We start from the raw sequence: 20299 nt of genomic DNA, 5'->3' as shown, positions 1-20299 counted from the left end.
AAAAAAAGGTCTAAACTGGGGGTTTGTAGCATATCTTCGCCGCTGTGCAAGCATCCCTCAAGAGGCTCAATGTAGAGTATATCGATGTCCTCCAGTGTCATCGATTTGACTATAATACTCCCATAGAAGAGACTGTCAGTCACTTTGCTTTCCGGATAACCATGAATTGCGCTTGTCTAACTTTTGCAGATGCAAGCCTTACACGACGTAGTCCAGAAGGGTTGGGTCAGATATATCGGCATGTCTAGGTTAGTGTCTTGTCTGAATCAATGACTGCGTGCTGATTGTAGTGGGACAGTTGTTGGGCATACCAGTTCCATGCCATGCAGAGTAAATGACCTCTTCCCCTCAGTGGTGTAGACTGACATCCACGACAGACTACGCTATCAACAACCGCCTCACCCCATTCATCTCTATGCAAAACTTCCACAACGCCGCGTATCGTGAGGAAGAACGTGAGATGATTCCTACTTTGCAGGTATGCCCTTTCCCCCCCTTCCTTTCTCTCGTATAGCCATATGCTCATCTGCTGGGTAGATGTTCGGTGTTGGATGTATTCCCTGGTCTCCTCTCGCACGAGGATTCCTCACTCGACCCTGGAAAGACTCTGCCACACTTCGAACCCAATCAGACGCGTAAGTAGCCTCTCTTTTTCTCTCTCTCTCACTCTTTTCAGAATACATTCTGAGCCGCGATTTGTATAGTCTCTACAAGGCCCGCGGTTTCGCCGACCCAGCCGTTGCCAAACAGCGCATTAACGAAGCCATCGAGCAAATTGCCGAGAAGAGGGGTATCAGTATGGCCCAGGTCGCGTTGGCTTGGTCGTTGAGCAAGGAGTATATCACAGCGCCTATCGTGGGGACCACTAGTCTTGATAAGCTCAAGGATTTGCTTGGTAAGTTTTGTTTTGTTTGAAACAGTCGCTACGAGGGACAGGAGTTGGGCTGGGATGCTGATTTCTTTGGGGTGAATCTAGCTGCGGTAAATTTGGAGCTTACGGAGGAAGAAAAAAAGGCAATTGAGGAGCACTATGTTCCACAGGAAGTTGTAAGCGATACTTGCCCTTTAGCTCTTGGTGAAAACTGACTCCCAATTTTCCAAGACTGGTCACCAGTAATCCAGGAAGCGCAAACCGCAATTGAAGGGAAATAAACGTGGTTTCCTTGGGTAGTCGAAAGCCAACGTGGTAAATAAAAGATCGAATGGATTGTTGGGAATGCTCTCTTCTTACAGTTACCAGTAACTGCTCCCATAAGCATTACTTGACCTCTATCGGTTCAAAGCCATAAACTTTCAGCGTCGATCATAGAGGAAAAGGAACAATGGGATGTCTAAAATAACATTACAACAGATACGCATAGTGTGTGATTATATGATTGTATTTATTGATAGCAGCATGACCCCAATCTATTTACCATCTTCACTTTACGGGAAACATCCTGGGCGTCTCTTTCAACCGCCCTTCCTGATTTCCAGCCCCATATCCTCAACCGGTATAGTCTCTTTTTGAAATTCCCTTGGCCTCCTCCATCTCTACATCCTCCCCCTTTTTCTTACGGATATGCAATAACCGCTGGTACAGAGACCTGTTTCCAGCGAAAAAGAACAGGAAAGGGATGACGACCACCGCCATACCGAAGCAGAACCAGATCGTAGCTGCCCATCCGTTGGGTACGTGATCGTACATCTGGCCGCCGACTATAGTTCCAATAGCGCTAGATATAGCTAATAAAGGTGGATGGGAAAGAGATGCAAGTTAAGATTGTTTAATAGCCATTTTTGGTTGAACAGGGTATCGAAACTTACCGAAAGCGATGTTCATAGCAGCGAATTGATCTATGGAACACATCAATTAGATTACCTGACCAGATGCGATACATGGCCGAACAACCTACGAATTTCACTGACACCGTCAATGTTTCGCGCAACCATCGTCACCTCCAGGCCTGTCGGAGCCATCGCACAATTGGGGAAGATATCTACCATTTGACCCAATGAAAGTCAGTAATTTTGAGGTCAACATATGGGTTACCATATTACAATTAGCAAAGGCGAATACATACCGGAGAAGGCGAAGAAGACAATAAATGTACTCAAACTCTTTTTCAGGAGCAAAAGAGGTAGCCATGGAAGTGTGAGTACCATAGCCGGCAGCATGAGCCATTCAGCGCCATATTTGTCGGCGAGAGCACCGACAATTGGGCCGCAGAAGAATGTTGGAGCAGCAGCGGCCACTGATGGTTACGAATGAGCACGGATACAGGGGATCAACACGGGAAGGAGACGTACAGTAAATGAGGCCAACAAAGTCGGAGTCTTTCCCCCAGAGGCTTTGTACATGAAGTGTCAACCTGATTCGATTATTAGCTATCCAATCTTCATCGTTTGATAACCATGAACCACTTACGTAGGCTCTAAAGCACCGATGATCGTCCCGTACGCAAACATCTGTATGAACGAAGTCATGCCCCTTGGCGAACTAGCCAATGCCACAAGCACCTGCCAAGGAGATAACTCCACTCCCGACAGCCTTGCCTTCTTCTCTGCTGTCGTCAAATGGATAAAAGGTGAAGTTTCCGCCTGGGCCGGCATGATGACTTCACCATTTACTACTTTGGGTTGAAGACTTCCAGGGGCAAGATTGAGGCGCCTTTCTTCCCATTTGCGGAGGTCGGTACGCTCAAGGACGAAGAGGCGCATAATCAGATCGATGAAACAGATGATGATGCAAAAGATGAAGGGAGCATGCCAGCCTAGTTTGGAGTAAAGTACACCGCCGATGGGAGGAGCCTACGGTGGGTTGACGTGTTAGCTCGTGTATATGGCTTTTTCAAGCACGCATATTAATTGAGAACACGTACAACGGTTGTGCCGATGGACACTCCTGCCATGGCAAACCCGACTTGACGGCCAATATGCTCCTCATCCACATTTTCACATCTGCATTCAGGTCAGCCAGAGCCTTAAAATTTCCTTGGCCATGTACGCTTACATTAAAGCGAATCCGACTGAATACATTAGATACATCAGTTAACAATGTTCATTTCGGTGGATCATGGACTCACCAGACCACACAACAGTACTTGAAGCTCCCTGCAAGAATCTGCTGAGGACCATAGCCCAAAATGGGTTGACGAGCATGAATAAGACCAAAGCGAGTTCCAGGATTATTATAGCGATAACGAGTGGAATACGGCGGAAGGGGTATCTGTGGAAGAAGTAGGCTACCGGCAAGGTACAAAACAATATCCCCATTGAGTAGGCCAACAGTAGCCAAGCAGTGAGCGTTGAGACATTGGAGTAACCCGTATTTTGCAATCGATAGGGGAGGACTGGTATGATAATAGTCTACGGTATCGTCCACCAGTTAGTTATAATAAGTATCATTTCCATATTGAGATGATACACTCACATAGGTGAGGGCTTCTGTACATGTTCCTAATGAGACTACTAAGGTGATGAACCATGCAGAACTTCTCCACTAGATTGATAGACATGTCAATCAGTTTTTTAGAGCTCGTAACAGCTTATATATCGTTCGTCTTACCTTTGCTCCCCAAGGCATAGGCTGAATGATATCAGTATGCTCCGAGGACGGTTCATAGATCACAAGAGTATTGAGATTCGTGCCATGGTCGCAAACTTCATTTATTGCGGCGCATGAGGCATCAATGGCGATTGTAGTATCTTTCATGGCTCAAGAGTTGGATTTGTTGTTGGTTGTAATTGTTTGTTGTGTGCTTGAGAACAGCGAGTATGATGTAGTGATAAGTACCTAAAATCCATTATGTAGACAATTTGGCAAGGGTATTTATACAAAATCTCATTTCATCCAAGCATGGTGATACGAGGAATGTACAGCAGCTAGCCGTGAGTCGGACCAGTCACACTGCAAAAAAAACCATCTTGCTCGTATATCTCGTTTATCTCGCCACTTGCGCCACACTCGATACTTTCGGTATTTTCGTCTCGCTCCCTTTTGTCAACAGATCCTTTCGGCATTTTCCCTCGGTCATCATCACCTGCAAGCATCCGAGAAGTGATTAATGCAGCCGCAGTGCAACACCACTCCGACTCTTTCGATCGTCCGTCGGCATCATCAAACTGACATGAGAACCTCCCCGCCTTGTCCCTCTTGCGTGTGTTATCGGCACTGACGCTGTTGTCTCGCACCGGGTCAACAGCGTTATCTAACTATCTAATTTGATTCCTTCAGAAGTCTACCTTCTAAGTTACGTCATGATGCTCTCGAGCCATAACGGCAATGGGATTATTCATTGAAAAATTGGAACACTGCATCTAACGCTTCGTCATCAAAGTAACGGGATACCGACAGCATTTCATATTTTATCTATTTTCATATAATCTAATCGTATTACCCGACTAATGACCAACCATCTTCAACGCAGCCTCTCCATACCTTGCTCCAACCGGCTTAGCCCTCTGCACCAGCTCCCTAATTTCAGCAATCTCCGTTTCGCTAAGCTCAATCTTCCCAGCCGCAAAGTTTTCCTCCAGTCTCTCAGAGGTTTTAGTGCCAGGGATGGGGATCGCACCTTGGCTGATGACCCATGTGAGAGCGATTTGGCCCGAAGTACATCCTTTGGCTTTGGCGAGCTTTGCGAATTCATCGACGATCTGGAGGTTCTTGGGCATGTTTTCTTTGCTGAAGCGAGGGATGGTTCGTCGGATGTCATTTTCGGGGAAGTCATCCGGGCTTCGATACCTATTCACCGGTGTTAGGGAAGAAGCTATGAGAATGTATTGAGGAGAAATCGTACTTACTTGCCGGAGAGAATACCCTTACCCAGAGGCGAGTAGGCAATAATGTTGACACCAAGCTCTTTGGCGGCATCGATCAGACCGTTGTCTTCATGATCTGTGAACCAAGGAGAGTATTCGATCTGGAGGGCGTCAATCTTGGCAACTACATTTAACAGTCAGCTGACGCCATCCAAACAAGCATTCCGAATACACAAAACTTACTGGAACAAGCTTTTCGGAGGGTAGCCACACCACATTCACTTAGACCGATGTACTTGCACTTGCCAGCCTTTCTTAAACCATCAAGGGCTGCGATAGACTCCTCAAGGGGAGTATCGGGATCAATACGGTGGAGATAATAGAGGTCAGGGTAAGATCCAAGTCGCTCCTTAGTACCTTCAATATATTTGTTGATGTGGGAGGCCTTGTTGGTGACGTTTCCGAGGCCTTCGGAACCGGGCTCCAAGCACTGAGATGCGTCAGTCGGTATTTTCTTTTTGGGCTGCTATTGTCTCTACTAGATGGTACTTACGTCAAAGCCGCATTTGGAGGCAATAAAGACCTTATCACGAGCGCCACTTTCCTTAAAGAACTCGCCCAACAGTTTCTCGTTGTGGCCCTTGCCATAAACGACAGCAGAGTCCCAGAAAGTGCACCCGAGATCCACAGCCTTCTTCAAGGTGACCTTGGACACATTATCGTCGGCAGGTCCGTAACTCTGAGAAAAGCCCATGCATCTGTTTAACGGGAAATCCTGGTCAGCCAACCTCGCTGAATGGCTGTAGCCACAGTAAGACACTCACCCGAAGCCAGGGACAGGTACGGAGATGTCTTGAAACTTGAGTTGTTGAGGCATGGTGCGGGGAAAGAGTTTGAGTTTGAATGAAGATTGCAAGGCTTTCCAGATGGCGACTCCTTTATATACTCGCTGTCGCCTTAGAATGACGACAAGGATTATGCCAAATCATCATCTCTCCAGCAGTCACTGATGAATGAGTGATATACAAACATGACGCGGAGTACTTGACTACGGCGTGACAAGAGTGGAGGAGTTGAGGGGTGGAGGTGGAGGTGGAGGTGGAGTTAAAGGGTGGAATTAAAAAGTGGAGGTGGAGGCAGTCGGAAAAATAAAAATGGAGGAGCAAGAGGTGGAGGCAGAGAAGGAGGGCAGAGAAGAAGTGGAGGAAGGCGATGGAGAGAGGGTTTTTTACCGTCATTTGAGAACATCCCATTAAAAATGTCGCTTGCCCGTCGGCTCCATCTTCATGAAAGCGAGACATCCCGACAAGCTGCAATGAAATCCTGCGTGCCCGCCGGTCTATTTTGATGAAGCCAAACATCCTGATTAGCTGCCAAAGCTATATAAGACTTCCAAGCCCATCTATCCAAATCCTTCCAACAGATCGTAGATAACTTCCACTACAGCTGAATCTTTCAATAATCACAATGGTTGCCGACAACGAATTCAAAGGCTGGGCTGGTTTGGACGAGAAGGCCTGCGACGGCCACATGTCATTCCAGGAGTTCACTCCCAAGAAGTGGGATGAAGACGACGTCGATGGTGAGTATCGTCTGCTGGAGTAATGGAAGCCGACGGAGCTGACATGTCAACAGTCAAAATTTTGTACTGCGGTATCTGTGGTTCAGATGTCTCCTCTTTAACTGGTGAATGGGGACTTGTAAAGGACATCTGCCCCCAGGTTTGCGGCCACGAAATCGTTGGTGAGGTTGTGAGGGTCGGCACCTCTCCCGAAAACGGCCTTAAGATTGGTGACCTCGTCGGTATTGGTGCCCAGTCAGACTCTTGTCGTGAATGCGAATGGTGCAAGGAAGGTCAGTAATCTCTATTACAATCCAACTTGCAACAAGTACTGACATGTAGATGCTAGGCAAGGAAAACTACTGTGCTACCCAAACCATCACTTTTAACTACCCCTACAACCGTGGTCCCAATGGCAAGGGGTCCATCGCCCGAGGTGGTTTTGCCAAGTACTGGCGAGGACCTTCCAAGTTTGCTGTCCCGCTTCCTTCCGGCCTCGAGCCTGACGTTGCGGCACCTATGCTTTGTGGTGGTGTCACCGTCTACAGCCCCCTCGCCCGTTTTGAAATCGGTACCAAGCGCAAGCGCGTCGGTGTCATCGGTGTCGGTGGTCTCGGTCACATGGCTATCCTTTTTGCCAAGGCTATGGGCGCCGAGGTGACTGCTATCTCTCGAACTGATGCGAAGAAGGAGGACGCCTTCAAGCTTGGTGCTACCGATTACTTTGCTACTGGTGGTGACTTGCAGGAGGCTGTCAAGGCTCGCACTCGATCTCTCGACTTTATTCTCTGTACTATCAGTAAGTCATCATCGTCAATGGACTTCTACCCCAACTTGTATGCTGATTCTTGTACTATCAGACCCTGAAAGCTTCTCCATCAGCGACTACCTCCCCCTCCTCACCCCCGCCGGTGTCTTCTGCATCGTCGGCGTCATCCCCACCCCTTTGCAAGTCCCCGCTTTCCCTCTTATCACGAACAGCGCTTGCGTCGCTGGTTCCAACATCGGTAGCCCCAAGGAGATTACTGAAATGTTCGAATTCGCCGTTAAGCACAACATTAAGCCTTGGATCCAGAAGTGGAACTTCGACGATATCAACAAGGCGTTGCCTTCTTTCCAAAAAGGTGATCCTAGGTATAGGTTCGTCTTGGTCAACGCCGATAATGGCGGCAAGCTTTAAGGGACTTGCGATGACCTTCTGTTCTTAAAAATTTAACGAGTCAATAGAGGTTTTTTGGGGTATAGGTGGTAACAAAATTTGTCGTCGTATGTCTAGCATGTATTCATATGCTGGAGTCTCTACGTCAAACCATGACAATAACTGGTAAAGTGGAGAAAGATCACTGACCGGAAAAACACAAAGTGAATAATTGTGCGATGTTAGCTGCGGCGATTACTAATAATAGGCGTTGCCAAACATTCATAAAGTAGCTGTGGTGATTTCTACAAGTGAGAACCTTGAATTATGCGGTATGGCTATATGGCCCGAGAAACTGTGTCGTTGTTTTCGTTGAGCGACTCATTATGACGAAGTTGAGAGGCAAATCGGAGAAAAGTTGATAGCGAACAATGATATTTGCATTCTTTGATGATTCTATCTTCTTTCGGTATTAGCTTTGAACAAACTTCCACGTCATAAGGTATCCATCTAAAGTCGTCTACGCAGCCTCGAATCCGCAAGTCTTTCTACAATCCCATCCGTTTATCTTCCCAATTCTCAATTCTCCCGAGAAATATGCCTCGTCCAACCTTGAAAACATTCCTTCTTCCCTTATTCTACCCTCTCTTTATCCTTCTCCACCTGACCTTCTCCGTTTTCTCTCTGCTTCTCCGCATCTACCAAGCCCTCACTACCTCCCTTTCCTCCACTATCGACATCGAACATGTTCTTCCTCCGAAGCATATTGGCTTGGTGCTTGTACCAACCTTGCGATCTGGTGGTGTAAGATGGAGAGCAGGTGGAGTGTCGGGGAAAGACAGGAGAAAAAGAGAGAGAGAGGGGTTGGTAGAGAGTGTACGGAGGGTCGTGGAATGGGCTGGGGAGAGAGGTGTTCAAGAGGTTTCAGTATGGGATGGGCAAGGTATCTGACTTTTTTGATAGTTTGTTCTTATAATATGTTCATTTGCTAATATGGAGTGTATAAGGCTTGACACAGTCCGCTTTACCAATCTTTCTTCGCACTCTTTCCTCCACTTCCACTTTACCTCCTTCACCGCCTTTATCACCACCTACAGAACCCACTCAAGACACTTCTTCTCTTTCCACTGAATCAACCAAATCCAATGAAAGGCGAGAACGAAGGGAACCAGTCATCTCCCCGACACACACAAGACGTCCGTCTTCTGAGTTTATTGTCGGTGCTGGTGTAACGAGTATCACTGTCTGGCCAGGAGGAAAAGGAAGGGAAATGACAATTCACCTTTTACCACCCTCCAGCTCTGCACCCGCCATCGCATCTTTGACAAGGAGTTATGCAGAAGAGCAAGTACCTTTGGAGGATATTACCGTGAAGAGGGTTGATGAGGACATGAGGCGTGAGTCTGTCTTTTTTAACATGAAACAGACAGAAGCAGGTATTCAAGGTTATGAAATATAATAGAGCATTTGCATTTTACAAACTACCCTGATTTGTTAATCCTTCATCAACTTTCACCACCGCCATTCTATAGCGCTTTACTACCCCGCCGAGCACCAGAATTGTGGGGGTATCCCTTCTGGGCTTTACGTATCACCGAAATTTAGTACGTTCTCTTCCTCCCCATTTTCCGTTATATTCTGCTTTAATCGAATATGTGATACTAAACCAACTGGAGCAGCCAACATCCAACCCCAATCCCATTCCTTCACCACCTGACACCCCTCATTACTGCCCTTCGTACTTCTGCTCTTCCATTCGTGCGTAAAATCGGACACAGCATATCTATCCCGGACCGGCCGGCAGAAGAGGTTTTGAGTAGGGACGAGTGGGATGGGGCGATGAGAGCTTGGGTAAAGGTTGAGCAGAGGTTAGGGCGGTGAGAGAGATGCGATGTGGGCCATAGTGTTATGTAGATTGTTGTGTATTTTTTGTGTATGCATATACATATCTTTATGCACTGCACGCGTTGCTTTATGGGAGGTCAATTAGGGCCATGGTATGCTTGGCGTAACTAAGCATAAAGTCCCATTGTCTGGTACGACAGAGTGGCACCATGCGGAGCGAGTTCCCTCTTTCCGTTCGTCATATATGCATTACAAACACCATCCTAGACTTCTATTGAGTCTCCTCACACTTCTACTGGGTCTGCGCCCCGTACCCTCTCAAACCCTCTGCAAACTTCCATTCTGTAGGAGCTGATCTAGAGTCACTGATCTTGACACCTTCATCTGTGATAGTAGCGACTTGGTACTATTTCCTCTTATCAGACAAATGTTTTCAATCATAAGAGATATAAACTGACCTTGTTGATACTTCTCGCATCCCTGTAGAACAACACCTTCATACAATCATCAATCAATTTCTCCGCCTCCTCCTGCGTCAACAATGGCCCCTTGCCATCAATCCCCGCCTTTGCTTCATATGCTTCCCTCAATAGCGGTTGCGCGAGATGGGCTCCAAAGCCCGTCGCGAGTGTGGGCGCAGAATAAGTTGTACCAAGCAAATCGACATATGCGAGGAAACTTTCTTTTTTGGTGTCGTCCCAACCACCGACGAGGACGGCGTTCCAGATGGGGTCAACTTTGCTTCGACGAGCGTAGAAGAGATTGGAGAGAAGAGTGTAAATATTGGAAGGAGAAAGCGATGGGTGGGAATCGGTCAGGGAGAGAGCAGATTCCTCTCGTCTACATAATTCTGTCAGCATCACATCTTACGCCGTTTTCCACAGATGGACATACAAGAGTCCATCGAGCTCCCTTTTCAACCACTGATAATCAGACATGTCGCCCGCCACACCCAAAAGGGTATGTTTCCCCAGAGGATGAAGACGCTGGATATCTCTAAACCTCGCAAGAGAACCGTATGAACCGAGGTTATCAGCCGCAATCATCACGCCCTTGTCAAACTTGATGCCGAGAACAGAAGTACCGGTGACAAGAGGTTGTTGGGTGTGGGACATGGGACCATGGTGGGAAGAAGTGTTGTGGCGCTGCGTTTGTCCGAGGGGAAAGGTGTTGTAGTCGTTGAAAGCAGAGTTTGCTGGAGCGGGCTGTTTCCAGAGGGCGGGGTGCTGCGTTATGTCAGCGCTGGATATGGTGTCCTCCGTCCGCCGTGGAAGCTTACGTTTGAGATGGCCATCTTGGACAGATATAGAGCAAAATAAAGAAAATGAGAAAGTGCAGACAAGAGCGACGATGATGACTGTGAGGGACGACGCGAGTGCGAGAGAGAGTAATTACGTAATGCCAATGACGCGCTCCTTTGTGGGGTCGTGGATGGAGATGATCCCGAGTGGACTCAACTCTATCATTTCCTGTCATTACATTTATTTGGCTATACACAATGAGTGAACAACAGTTCTTCGAGACCATCACAAAGGTAACTGCATGCGATTTCCTGAATGGGCTTCAGCTCACACGGCATAGTCTTTTACAGACGTTACCATCACCGAGCGGGGTGTCGATACTGCCGAGTTCCTCGAGGCTGCGGAGGGTTTAGTCAAGATCTTCAGTAAGCGCTCCTAATCTGTGGGCTGCATGCTGTAGGCGTTAACTGGGTTCCATAGACCTCTTTGGTAACCCCGCTTTCGCTGTTGTGCAAAACGACTTAACCGGTAACATTGCCGTACGCTCCTCCTTTGCCTTTAGTATACCAGACACACCTCACCTTATTTCATTTGATCCACATTTAGAAAATCCGAGCGTACCTCGCCAAAGACCCCGCTTCTGCCGCCACCCTTGAGTCCCTCCTCGCTTCTGAAAAAGCCAATATCCCCAAGGCCAAGGACCGAGTCGCGACCGATGCCTTGATGTGGTTGCTTCGTGGTCTCAAATTCACCTCTTTGGGCTTGAAAATCAACCTTGAGAACAAGGACGAAGAGCTTTCTGCCAGTTTTACCAAAGCTTATGAACAAAGTTTAAAGAAGTATCATGGTATGATGATTAGACCCGTGTTCTACGTGAGTTATTGCACAGACCATAACTGCAAGCAGTCGTACCATACAGCTTTGCCTGGCTAACCTGCTGCTCTTCTTCGGTATACAGCTCGCTATGAAGGCCTGCCCTTACCGTGCCACCTTCTATCCCAAGCTCGGCCAGCCCCAGGAAGAAGTCATGCCCAAGCTCGAGGCTTGGCTCAAGGCTTTGTACGAGATTGTCGAGAAGGAGGAAGGTGTCTTCAAGGCTGGCTCTTACGGCGAAATCTAGAGTAATGGAATTACTAGTTTACAAGTCATTTATTGCGTCCGTGCTGCGATCTAAATTGGGATAGTAGCGTGCACGAGGCTTATGCCTTGCAGTAACACATTGCAGTAATGCTTGTACAATATGTAGTTGCAGTTACGTATATGTGCATGGTTGACAGACTCGGGACGCCACAGATTGAGAATAATTTGGTTCCGGTTTTTTTTTGATGCCGCCTCTTTCGCGACGCGTCTGTAAACAAAACAAAACAACTGAAAACGAACCTCGAATGCCATAAACATTCTTCTTTTCTCGTCCCCATTTATAGCAGCCGCAATGGCAGAATTCACACTGCAAGAACACCTCCTCGCCCTCTCAGATCCACCGCTGTACCAAATTTCCGCAGAACTCGACATCCCTTCTCTCCGAACATCCTCCATCGATTCCTCCCTTTCCTCCGCCATTGAAGAAATCGCAGGTGATCCGGAATCCATCGTGAACTCCTCCCCATCGACGTTCGACGTCTTCCGCTCCATCCTCAAGCATGCAGACCAACCAAACGTTGATTCTGGCATACTCACCAAATTGCTGGATGTGATTGTCTCAGGGCTGAGTTATCACTCGAGCACGGTGATGGCGATTGTCAATGGACAAGGGTTTGGTGCTGAAGCCGATATGGATGCGCCAATGGTACATAAGCAGCCGCTTGAAATGTGGGCGTTTCTGCTGCAGTGGTTTGTCAATGCCGCAGAGCGCGGGGCGGGAAAGACGAACGATGAACCGAGACAGGCAATGACTGGGAGAGGTAAAAAGAAGACTACCAAAACCGCAGGTGGAGCTGGGATATCAACATCATTCGTATTTTCAGATCACCTCCCCCTAGTGCTCGGTACGATGCACAAAACTCTCCGAATACCAACTTCACGATTATGGCGTACCTCTTCCGAAAGAGAAGCCTTCATCTCGTGCTTTGTCAAACCCGCATACCAACTCGCCGAGACAGAGGCATACCTCAAAATTTCCGAGATCCGCCTGGGAATATTCAAAGTCATCTGTCTCGCTGTCAAATTCCATCAACATGCTTTTGGGGCCCAAACATCAATTATGCAGAATTTGACGTATTTCGAACATCTCTCGGAACCGATGGCGGAGCTGCTGGCAATTTTGGAAAAAGAATTTGATTTTTCGCAGTTGGGAGAAGAAGTTCTCAGGGATGTAGCGGGAAAGAGCTTTGCGCATAATGATGCGAAAGGTCCGAGGAGTTTTTCGAGGTTTCTCGTTAGGCTGACAGAGTTGAGTCCAAGGATGGTGCAGAAGCAGATGCCATTGCTGCTCGCACATCTCGATAGCGACGTAGGTCCCCTTGTTACCCTTTAGTCCATGGATGCTTTCGGGAAGATTGGACTAATGTTGCGATTTCAGGCGCACCCTATGCGAATGGCTATTGTAGAGATCATCGGTATCCTCATCAAAGACATTTCATCATCTGATGAAGGTGACGAAGAGCAAAAGACGAAGCAGATCCAGAGGTTCTTTGAGTTGTTGATGGAGAGATTTTTGGATCTGAACTCTTGGGTGAGATGTAAAGTCCTGACAACATTGATCAAGCTCTGCGAGTAAGTGGCGTAGTCTTCATTATGCAAGAACGGATGTTGAGATAGCTTACAATTAACCTGACACAAATAGCCTACCCGCCAAATTTCCTAAACAGCGTCATCAAATTACCGAACTTACCATTCGCACACTTGAAGATAAGACATCCTCTGCTCGTCGATATGCTATCCAACTGCTGTGTAAACTGCTGGAGACTCATCCATTCGGTGCACTTCATGGCGGGACGTTGAATTTGCAAGAGTGGCAAGAGAGGTACGAAAAGGTGGCAGAGGAGTTGAAAAAGGTGGATGCGCAAGAATTGGAAATGGCGAAACGGGAAGTGGGGGTTGAGGATGATGATGAGGAAGGTGAAGATGATGAAGAGCAGAAAGAGGATGAAGAAGGGACTAAATTCAACAAAGAAAAAGAAGACGGGGATAAAGAGGAAGACGACGAGGCTCAAAACGAATCCACCCCAAAACCCAAGAAGAAGAAACCTCGTCAATCCCAACTCGACCTATCCGCCATCCAATCTGAACAAGCCTCCATCGATCCCAACCTCATCACCAAATTGCGTCTTACCAAGAAATACTATGGCGATGCTCTCCGATTCATCAACCAACTGGAATCTGCCATCCCAACCTTGTGCCAATTACTCGTCTCCACCACGAAAACAGAAGTCCTTGAATCCATGCGGTTCTTTAGGGTTGCGTACGAGTATGATATCGCCTCGGCCGAACAGGGAATCAAGACGATGTTGCATTTGATTTGGACAAAGGATAATAACGCGACGGCTGGGGAGGAAGGGGAAGGAAAAGGGATTCGGGGCAGTGTGATTGAGTGCTATAGGAGTTTATATTTCGATGTGGTGCCGGATCTATCGCCAAAGCAGCAGGTGAATAGGATCACAAAGAATATGATTGAGTAAGTATCGTCATTCCCGTAGATTTGGAAGGGGAAGAGGCTGATGATGACGCCCTTTTCCGGGATAGACGGACGTATGGTGCTACGTTGGCAGAGTTGACAAGTCTGGAAGAGTTGATGCGCACGATGATGGGAGAGAATATGGTGCATACCGATGTTGTCAACAAGCTCTGGCAAGTTTACAGTGCGTCTCCTACCTTTTCTTCTTTTAACTATCAACCTTCCCCCTGAAGGTGGAGCTGATTAAGAATGGTTTCGTTTTGAGTAGGTACGGAACAAGAAATCCCCAAGGCGCAGAGGCAAGGGGCAATCATCATTCTCGGGATGTTGGCCCTGGCCAAGAAAGAGGTGGTAACCGAGAAGGTGGACAAACTATTGAAGATTGGTTTAGGACCACTTGGAATGGTAAGCAGGAACCAAAATTAATTATAGTGCAAAGGGTTTTGAGAGCTGATGGACAATGTGTCGAATCATAGCAAGATTTGGTGCTGGCGAAGTATACTTGTATCGCTCTTCAACGTCTTAGCGGGTCTGCGAAGAAAGTCAAAGGTTTGCTTTTTCCCTCCGCTCAATGGAAGGTGTGATCCACGGAGACTGATTCTTTCATATAGGCTCCCTCCAAGACAAAACAATGCGTTTACCAATGGACAATCCTATCTTCACCAAACTCCAAGATATCATCGAGTTTTCTCCCAAATCCCCCCAATGGTTCTCCATGGCTGAACAGGCTGTTAACACCATTTACCTATTGGGTGAACAGCCGGATAGACTTTGTACGAAGATCATAAAAGACTTGACAGCCAAGGTGTTTGAAGCGCCTGAAAAGGAAATGGAGGTCGAGAAGGAAAAGGAGAGGGAGGAAGAAAAAAATGGAGAACTGGAGAATGGAAAACTGGACAATGGAAAACAAGAGATCACTGAAAATGGTGATGTCTCCGTGAGAGCAGATAACGAGCCGGAAACTGTGGATGATGGTGAAACCTCTCAAACCCAATCCCAACTCGCCCCTACCAATGAAGAGGTTGCGCTTTTGAAAGCACAAGCCAGTAGCTTTAGGATTGCTCAAATGGTTTTCATTGTTGGTCATGTGGCTTTGAAACATATCGTTTATCTTGAGCTTGTGGAGAGGGAGTTCAAGAGGAGGAAGGATGAGAAAGCAAAAGGTAAGTCCAACGTAGCTTCTTTCATCTGCCATTCTTCTTATAGGGCATTGGGAGAACGGAAAAGTTGATCGTCAATGCAGAGAAAGCGGCAGCAAAGGCTGCTGAGAAGGACCAGAACGATCTCGACGCTGTAGCAGGTAATGCCGAGGATGACATCGGTGATCTCATATCCACCATGAAAGAGAAGGAACTGCTGTATGGCGACAAGAGCTTATTGGCCGTGTATGGAGATTTAATCGCGCATATCTGTGCCAGTCCAAAGAAATACAAAGTGAGTTGTCGATGTTAGGTGTGAGAATCGGTGGATACTGAAATGTTTTGATGTAGTATCCTTCACTCCGAGAAGCAGCAACGCTGAGTTTATCAAAGCTCATGTGCGTCTCGTCCCAGTTTTGTGAACAACACTTGCCGTTATTGTTCAAGATTCTCGAGACGAGCAAAGACCCTGTCGTAAGGAGTAATATCGTGATCGCTTTGGGCGATATCGCAGTCTGCTTTGGTAACTTGATTGACGACGTGAGTATTTCAGTCTGTCTGCACTGGGACGCTCCTAGTTAATACACTAGAGTTAGAACTCCGAACGTCTCTATCAAGGCCTCGCAGATACCGATCTTGTCGTCAAGAAGAACACCCTCATGGTTCTCACCCATCTTATCTTGAACGGTATGATCAAGGTCAAAGGTCAACTGGGTGAAATGGCCAAATGTTTGGAGGATCCCGATCAACGGATCTCGGACCTCGCGAAACTGTTCTTCACAGAGCTGTCGACAAAGGACAATGCGCTGTATAACAACTTGCAGGATGTTATCAGTCATCTGAGTATTGGAGCACATGCCGTTGATGAGGGGACTTTCGAAAGGACAATGCGATTCATTTTCACCTTCATTGAAAAGGTAAGCATTTTGTTCGAAGTCTGTAAAAAGATATAACAAGCTAATGTGTCAAAATAGGAAAAGCAGGCAGAATCAATTGTGGAGAAGCTATGCCAGCGATTCAGACAGGCGACAGAGGAGCGACAATGGAGAGACATCTCCTACTGTCTTTCACTTTTACCATTCAAGTCTGAGAGATCCGTCAAAAAGCTCATCGAGGGGTGCGTCTTATATTTATACTTTCAATGAAAGACGTCCTAGACTGATTTGATGACTTCAGTCTGCCATTCTATCAGGATAAACTCCATGAAGAGACAGTGTTTAGACGGTTCACTGAGATCTTGGCCAAGGCTCGAGCGAACAAGGCTTCCAACAAGCCTGAAACTGAATTGCAAGAGTTCGAACGGGTTCGTTTTTTGCCTATTTCTTTCAACCTTTAAACTTATGATGCACGTATCAGATCCTCAACGAGCATCAAGCAAAGGGTCTTGAAGATCAAGCCCTCGAAGCGGACGTATTACGCAAGGCTAAAGCTGCGAAACGCCGTGCCGCTAAACGGCCTCCTGCGGCGCCAGCGAGAACGACCCGGAGAAAGCAAGTCATTGAGGAGGATGTTGAGGAAGATGAGGAAGAGACACCAACTGTCGATGAGGAGGAGGCTGAAGAAGAAGAGGCATTTGCACCACGGAAGAAGGTGACCGCAAGAAAGGCGCCACCAAGGAGAGGAGGAAGAAGGAAGAAAGTTGTGGAAAGTGAGGATGAGGATGAAGAGGATGAAGATGAGGATGATGAGTAGGTTCGGTAATAGTCGTGAACGATTATATTCTTCCATATATATGGGTGTTGTAGGATGCATTATGATTTTTTGGCTCTCAACTCAAGTATTTTACCAATTTCCGCTAGGTGTACATCAACTGAGAAGCCTGCCATTTATTACTACTATTATGCGGTGACAAGGAAGTTCTCAAACGGTGAAATGAACGGGAACTGTTGCAATGAGTGAAAGATAAACCGCATTTATACATTCTAATAATAAGATTGCTACTCTATATCGTTCGTTTTGTAATACAAATTCTTTGATTTCTCTCAACTTTGCCAAAACGCAGACTTATGCTCCAAACGCCGCCCCAGCTCCCTCTTCCTCTGATATCTTTGGCATTTTGTTCTGTCTAAAGAAAACAATAATAATCAAAGCATTCAGCACAAGCCACCCGAATTGGAACCATAAGGATGCTTGCACATTGGCATAGTTGGTCATTCCTCCGGGATTGAGGGTCAGAAGCCCAGCCTGCACAGTGAGGCTAATGGCAGCGCCGACTTGGAGAGAGACTTGGAGCATCGCACCCGCAACACCAGAAATTTCGGGGGGAACGGAGGTCATAACTGTGATACTGTGCTAGAGTCAGTCATTTGCGAAAAGGATTATGAAGAAGCCATCAAAGGAGATAAACATACTTTGTAGATAAGAAGCTTATCATAGCAGCACCACTTCCAATGATGAAAGCGGGGAAAAGCCATCTCCAATAATCGCTCCCCAGTTTGCCATCATTGAAAATAATGAGTAGATACATGGCAGCACCGACGAACATACCGCCGGCAAGAGGTATTCGGGCACTGCCGACCTTTTGAAGAAGTCGAGGGACAAAGAATGCCACGAAGAGACCTGAAGCACCTTGAGGGAAGACGCGGAGGGCGGCGATGATGGCAGGTTCGTTGAAGTAGTCGATGAATCGTTCGATCAGGGGCAGTTGGCTCACCTGCATTCCAGACATCAGCTCTCAGCCGTATCGGTAGCAACAAAGAATTGACTTACACACCACCAAGGGTAAATACCGAGCGCAAAGACAATCAACAAGGTCATGTTTGGAATTTTCCAGAATGATGGAGGGATCAAAGCGTAGCTCTCAGGTAATCTCGCTTCGTAGATAAAGAAAGCAATAAAGATGGGCCAGCTAAGCAAAAATGGAACCAAGAAGCCTGGTTTTTTCCAGCCATAAGAAGCACCGAGAGTGATACCCAGTATAAGCAAGATGATGGAAGCAAGCATCATGAAGCAGCCGACAATGTCGAGCCTTTTGAGCTTATCTCGGGGTGAAAGTTGTTCAACCAGTTTCCCAGCGGATTGAGGGATGAGAGTAAGGGCGGAAACGCCGAAAGGTACAATTACGATAGCCATCATCTGCGAAAAAAAAGGAAACGATTGTCAGTTGAGCAAATCTCCAGTCGATGGATTTGAGACCTACTCGGAAGAACCATCTCCAGCCGGCTTGTTGGTCATTAGCAGTGATGAATCCAAAGAAGCCAGCAATAACAAGGCCTGTGACGTTGGCGATGGCACCGCTGAGACCGAAAATGGTAAGAGCAATGTTGAGCTCTTTCGGCTCAAAAAGAGCGAGGATCAACCTGAAAGCCGAGGGAATCTGCAATATCTGATCAACCATCACTACTTATTAAATGGGAACTGAAACTTACAGTAGCAGCCCCAGCAATTCCGCTCAAAGCACGGAAGATGAAATAGGCAAACTGATTAGGCATAAAAGAGATGACTAAGTTGGTAGCACCGAGTCCAAGGAAGCCGTATGCGAAGACTGCCTTTGCCGAGTATAGGTCCGCTACACGTCCCCAGAATAATAAAAATGAGGCAAATGTGACGGAGTAGCTAGTCTGTGATGAAGTGGTCAGTTTGAGACCGACTGATAGTACTGTGTGGTCAACTTACAATGATCCAAGAGGAAGCCTCGTACTGGATGCCAAGGTCTTTTTGAATCGCATCGGTAAGGACAAAAAGGGCAGATACGGAACAGACATCGAGATACTTTGCAGGTGTAGCATTGTCAGCATATATAGATACAATGCAGCGAACCACTGTGCCTACCTGAGCAACACTGAAAACCAGTAGTAAGAACCACTTGCGGCTTGGACTTAACTTGGTCAAACTACTTTCCTCCTGAGTTTGAGCTTCGAGGTGTACTTCAGTGTTAGTCGAAGGAGGTGATAGTTCATCGATAGATTTGCTGTCAAGTTTCTTTTCTTTGCAAATGGCGTCTACATCAACTGCTGTTTTCTCGGGTGATGGAGCACCAGAAATAGGGGATGTGAGAGTGCAGACGGTATCGTTCGTCTTTGTTCGAGGGAGTTCGCTCATTGTTGGTGTATCAAATTGCTTTGTCTTCTTGAACCAAGTAAGACGGAATGGAGTGCCCGGGATGGTGAGATAGAGAACTGTTGATGAGAGGAAGAAGAGCTGCTCTTTCATACCTCAAAACAGCCAGATTATATACTTTTCCTCTGGTCCTCATCCTTTCGACAGGTTTCAAGATGAATCAGCGAGTTCAATATCCTGAGTGAAGATTGATAAGCAGAAAAGAAGCACGACACCGGCAAGTTGTATACTTTTTTATTTTTACTTTATTAAAGAGCAGTTACAAGGTCAAAGTATCAAATAGTGCGATACCGACATAGATCGCTGATGATAAAGACGGGTAAGTGGAGGTGGAGGCACGTCCTTATTTGTCATCCATCGTTATGATTTGGATCTGATGGAATATTGAAGGTGGGTGAAACGCCGGATCGCCGCTTCTTGTCACCGAGGTGTTGACTCGTTTATTAATCCTTTCGTCGTTCGGGTATATGTGAAATTTGATTATTAAAAGGACATTAAAGTCAGGACCGAGTACATACACCTAATACAGTGTGCTATGCAGCGGTACCGAACTTTTTTTTGGACTAAGACAGACGGATAAAGACAGGAAAACCGTGGTCGGTGGCCGAAGCTATAAAGGTAAGGATGATGCATATTCCACATTACATTTCTGTTTGGGCTTTTCGGATTAGCCTGCTAAGCTTCGTCCGCTTCGTATTATGGTCAGCGCCTTTATCATGGGATGTCACTATTCAAGGCATGTGGATCGTCGGCGGTGACGGCTATTCATCACATGTATTGAGTGAAATATCGAGGATCATGGATATCATCATTCCCAGTGGCATAACCCTACTCATGTCATCCTGAAGGACAGCCAAGCGTTTTAGGGCGCATTTCCAGTGGGGCTGCTACGAGAGACAGACCTTTCCATTACATCAATCGCCGGTACCACCATATTGGTATTGGCTGCACTTCTTCGCA

General features: G+C 46.9%; 9 protein-coding genes across 9 annotated transcripts in view; 5 read left to right on the top strand and 4 right to left on the bottom strand.

Moving 5' to 3' along the window:
• CNBK0580 (hypothetical protein) overlaps window positions 1–1117 on the top strand; it is a gene marked incomplete at both ends in the record, with an annotated part of 1863 nt that extends 746 nt beyond the window's left edge. The window contains 8 exons of the mRNA XM_767591.1: window positions 30–134; window positions 190–248; window positions 299–330; window positions 378–478; window positions 538–635; window positions 705–895; window positions 977–1047; window positions 1103–1117. Of these exons, the coding sequence (XP_772684.1) occupies window positions 30–134; window positions 190–248; window positions 299–330; window positions 378–478; window positions 538–635; window positions 705–895; window positions 977–1047; window positions 1103–1117 (672 nt within the window). The remainder of the gene's footprint in view (window positions 1–29; window positions 135–189; window positions 249–298; window positions 331–377; window positions 479–537; window positions 636–704; window positions 896–976; window positions 1048–1102) is intronic.
• A 369-nt stretch (window positions 1118–1486) lies between these two features.
• Window positions 1487–3565, bottom strand: CNBK0570 (hypothetical protein; the record flags this gene model as incomplete). Its single annotated transcript, XM_767590.1, has 11 exons — window positions 1487–1698; window positions 1807–1836; window positions 1896–1979; window positions 2064–2234; window positions 2290–2351; window positions 2408–2790; window positions 2862–2940; window positions 2993–3008; window positions 3066–3348; window positions 3413–3481; window positions 3548–3565. 11 exons carry the CDS (start codon window positions 3563–3565, stop codon window positions 1487–1489), a joined length of 1407 nt encoding a protein of 468 aa, XP_772683.1.
• An 818-nt stretch (window positions 3566–4383) lies between these two features.
• CNBK0560 (hypothetical protein) lies at window positions 4384–5620 on the bottom strand (the record flags this gene model as incomplete). Its single annotated transcript, XM_767589.1, has 5 exons — window positions 4384–4726; window positions 4786–4927; window positions 4987–5233; window positions 5297–5501; window positions 5568–5620. 5 exons carry the CDS (start codon window positions 5618–5620, stop codon window positions 4384–4386), a joined length of 990 nt encoding a protein of 329 aa, XP_772682.1.
• Window positions 5621–6210: 590 nt separating this feature from the next.
• CNBK0550 (hypothetical protein) lies at window positions 6211–7484 on the top strand (the record flags this gene model as incomplete). Its single annotated transcript, XM_767588.1, has 4 exons — window positions 6211–6325; window positions 6379–6597; window positions 6654–7103; window positions 7165–7484. The coding sequence occupies 4 exons, from the start codon at window positions 6211–6213 to the stop codon at window positions 7482–7484; spliced, it is 1104 nt and encodes a 367-aa protein (XP_772681.1).
• A 555-nt stretch (window positions 7485–8039) lies between these two features.
• Window positions 8040–9323, top strand: CNBK0540 (hypothetical protein; the record flags this gene model as incomplete). The annotated part of the gene is made up of 4 exons (XM_767587.1): window positions 8040–8385; window positions 8450–8839; window positions 8905–9046; window positions 9122–9323. The coding sequence occupies 4 exons, from the start codon at window positions 8040–8042 to the stop codon at window positions 9321–9323; spliced, it is 1080 nt and encodes a 359-aa protein (XP_772680.1).
• A 256-nt stretch (window positions 9324–9579) lies between these two features.
• Window positions 9580–10581, bottom strand: CNBK0530 (hypothetical protein; the record flags this gene model as incomplete). Its single annotated transcript, XM_767586.1, has 4 exons — window positions 9580–9693; window positions 9746–10127; window positions 10182–10513; window positions 10567–10581. The coding sequence occupies 4 exons, from the start codon at window positions 10579–10581 to the stop codon at window positions 9580–9582; spliced, it is 843 nt and encodes a 280-aa protein (XP_772679.1).
• A 204-nt stretch (window positions 10582–10785) lies between these two features.
• Window positions 10786–11648, top strand: CNBK0520 (hypothetical protein; the record flags this gene model as incomplete). The annotated part of the gene is made up of 5 exons (XM_767585.1): window positions 10786–10821; window positions 10869–10953; window positions 11009–11067; window positions 11135–11401; window positions 11487–11648. The coding sequence occupies 5 exons, from the start codon at window positions 10786–10788 to the stop codon at window positions 11646–11648; spliced, it is 609 nt and encodes a 202-aa protein (XP_772678.1).
• Window positions 11649–11960: 312 nt separating this feature from the next.
• Window positions 11961–16972, top strand: CNBK0510 (hypothetical protein; the record flags this gene model as incomplete). Its single annotated transcript, XM_767584.1, has 13 exons — window positions 11961–12977; window positions 13047–13240; window positions 13311–14141; window positions 14210–14325; window positions 14410–14546; window positions 14618–14690; window positions 14753–15304; window positions 15385–15575; window positions 15632–15820; window positions 15877–16197; window positions 16255–16397; window positions 16457–16583; window positions 16637–16972. The coding sequence occupies 13 exons, from the start codon at window positions 11961–11963 to the stop codon at window positions 16970–16972; spliced, it is 4227 nt and encodes a 1408-aa protein (XP_772677.1).
• Window positions 16973–17284: 312 nt separating this feature from the next.
• CNBK0500 (hypothetical protein) lies at window positions 17285–19432 on the bottom strand (the record flags this gene model as incomplete). The annotated part of the gene is made up of 7 exons (XM_767583.1): window positions 17285–17567; window positions 17632–17933; window positions 17990–18355; window positions 18420–18596; window positions 18649–18840; window positions 18896–18991; window positions 19052–19432. 7 exons carry the CDS (start codon window positions 19430–19432, stop codon window positions 17285–17287), a joined length of 1797 nt encoding a protein of 598 aa, XP_772676.1.
• Window positions 19433–20299: the final 867 nt, after the last annotated feature.

This window comes from Cryptococcus neoformans, chromosome 11 (genome assembly GCF_000149385.1).
Source record: "Cryptococcus neoformans var. neoformans B-3501A chromosome 11, whole genome shotgun sequence".
Lineage (NCBI taxonomy): Eukaryota > Fungi > Basidiomycota > Tremellomycetes > Tremellales > Cryptococcaceae > Cryptococcus > Cryptococcus deneoformans.
Note: the sequence above shows the minus strand (reverse complement) of the source record. Positions and strands in the feature narration are given on the sequence as shown.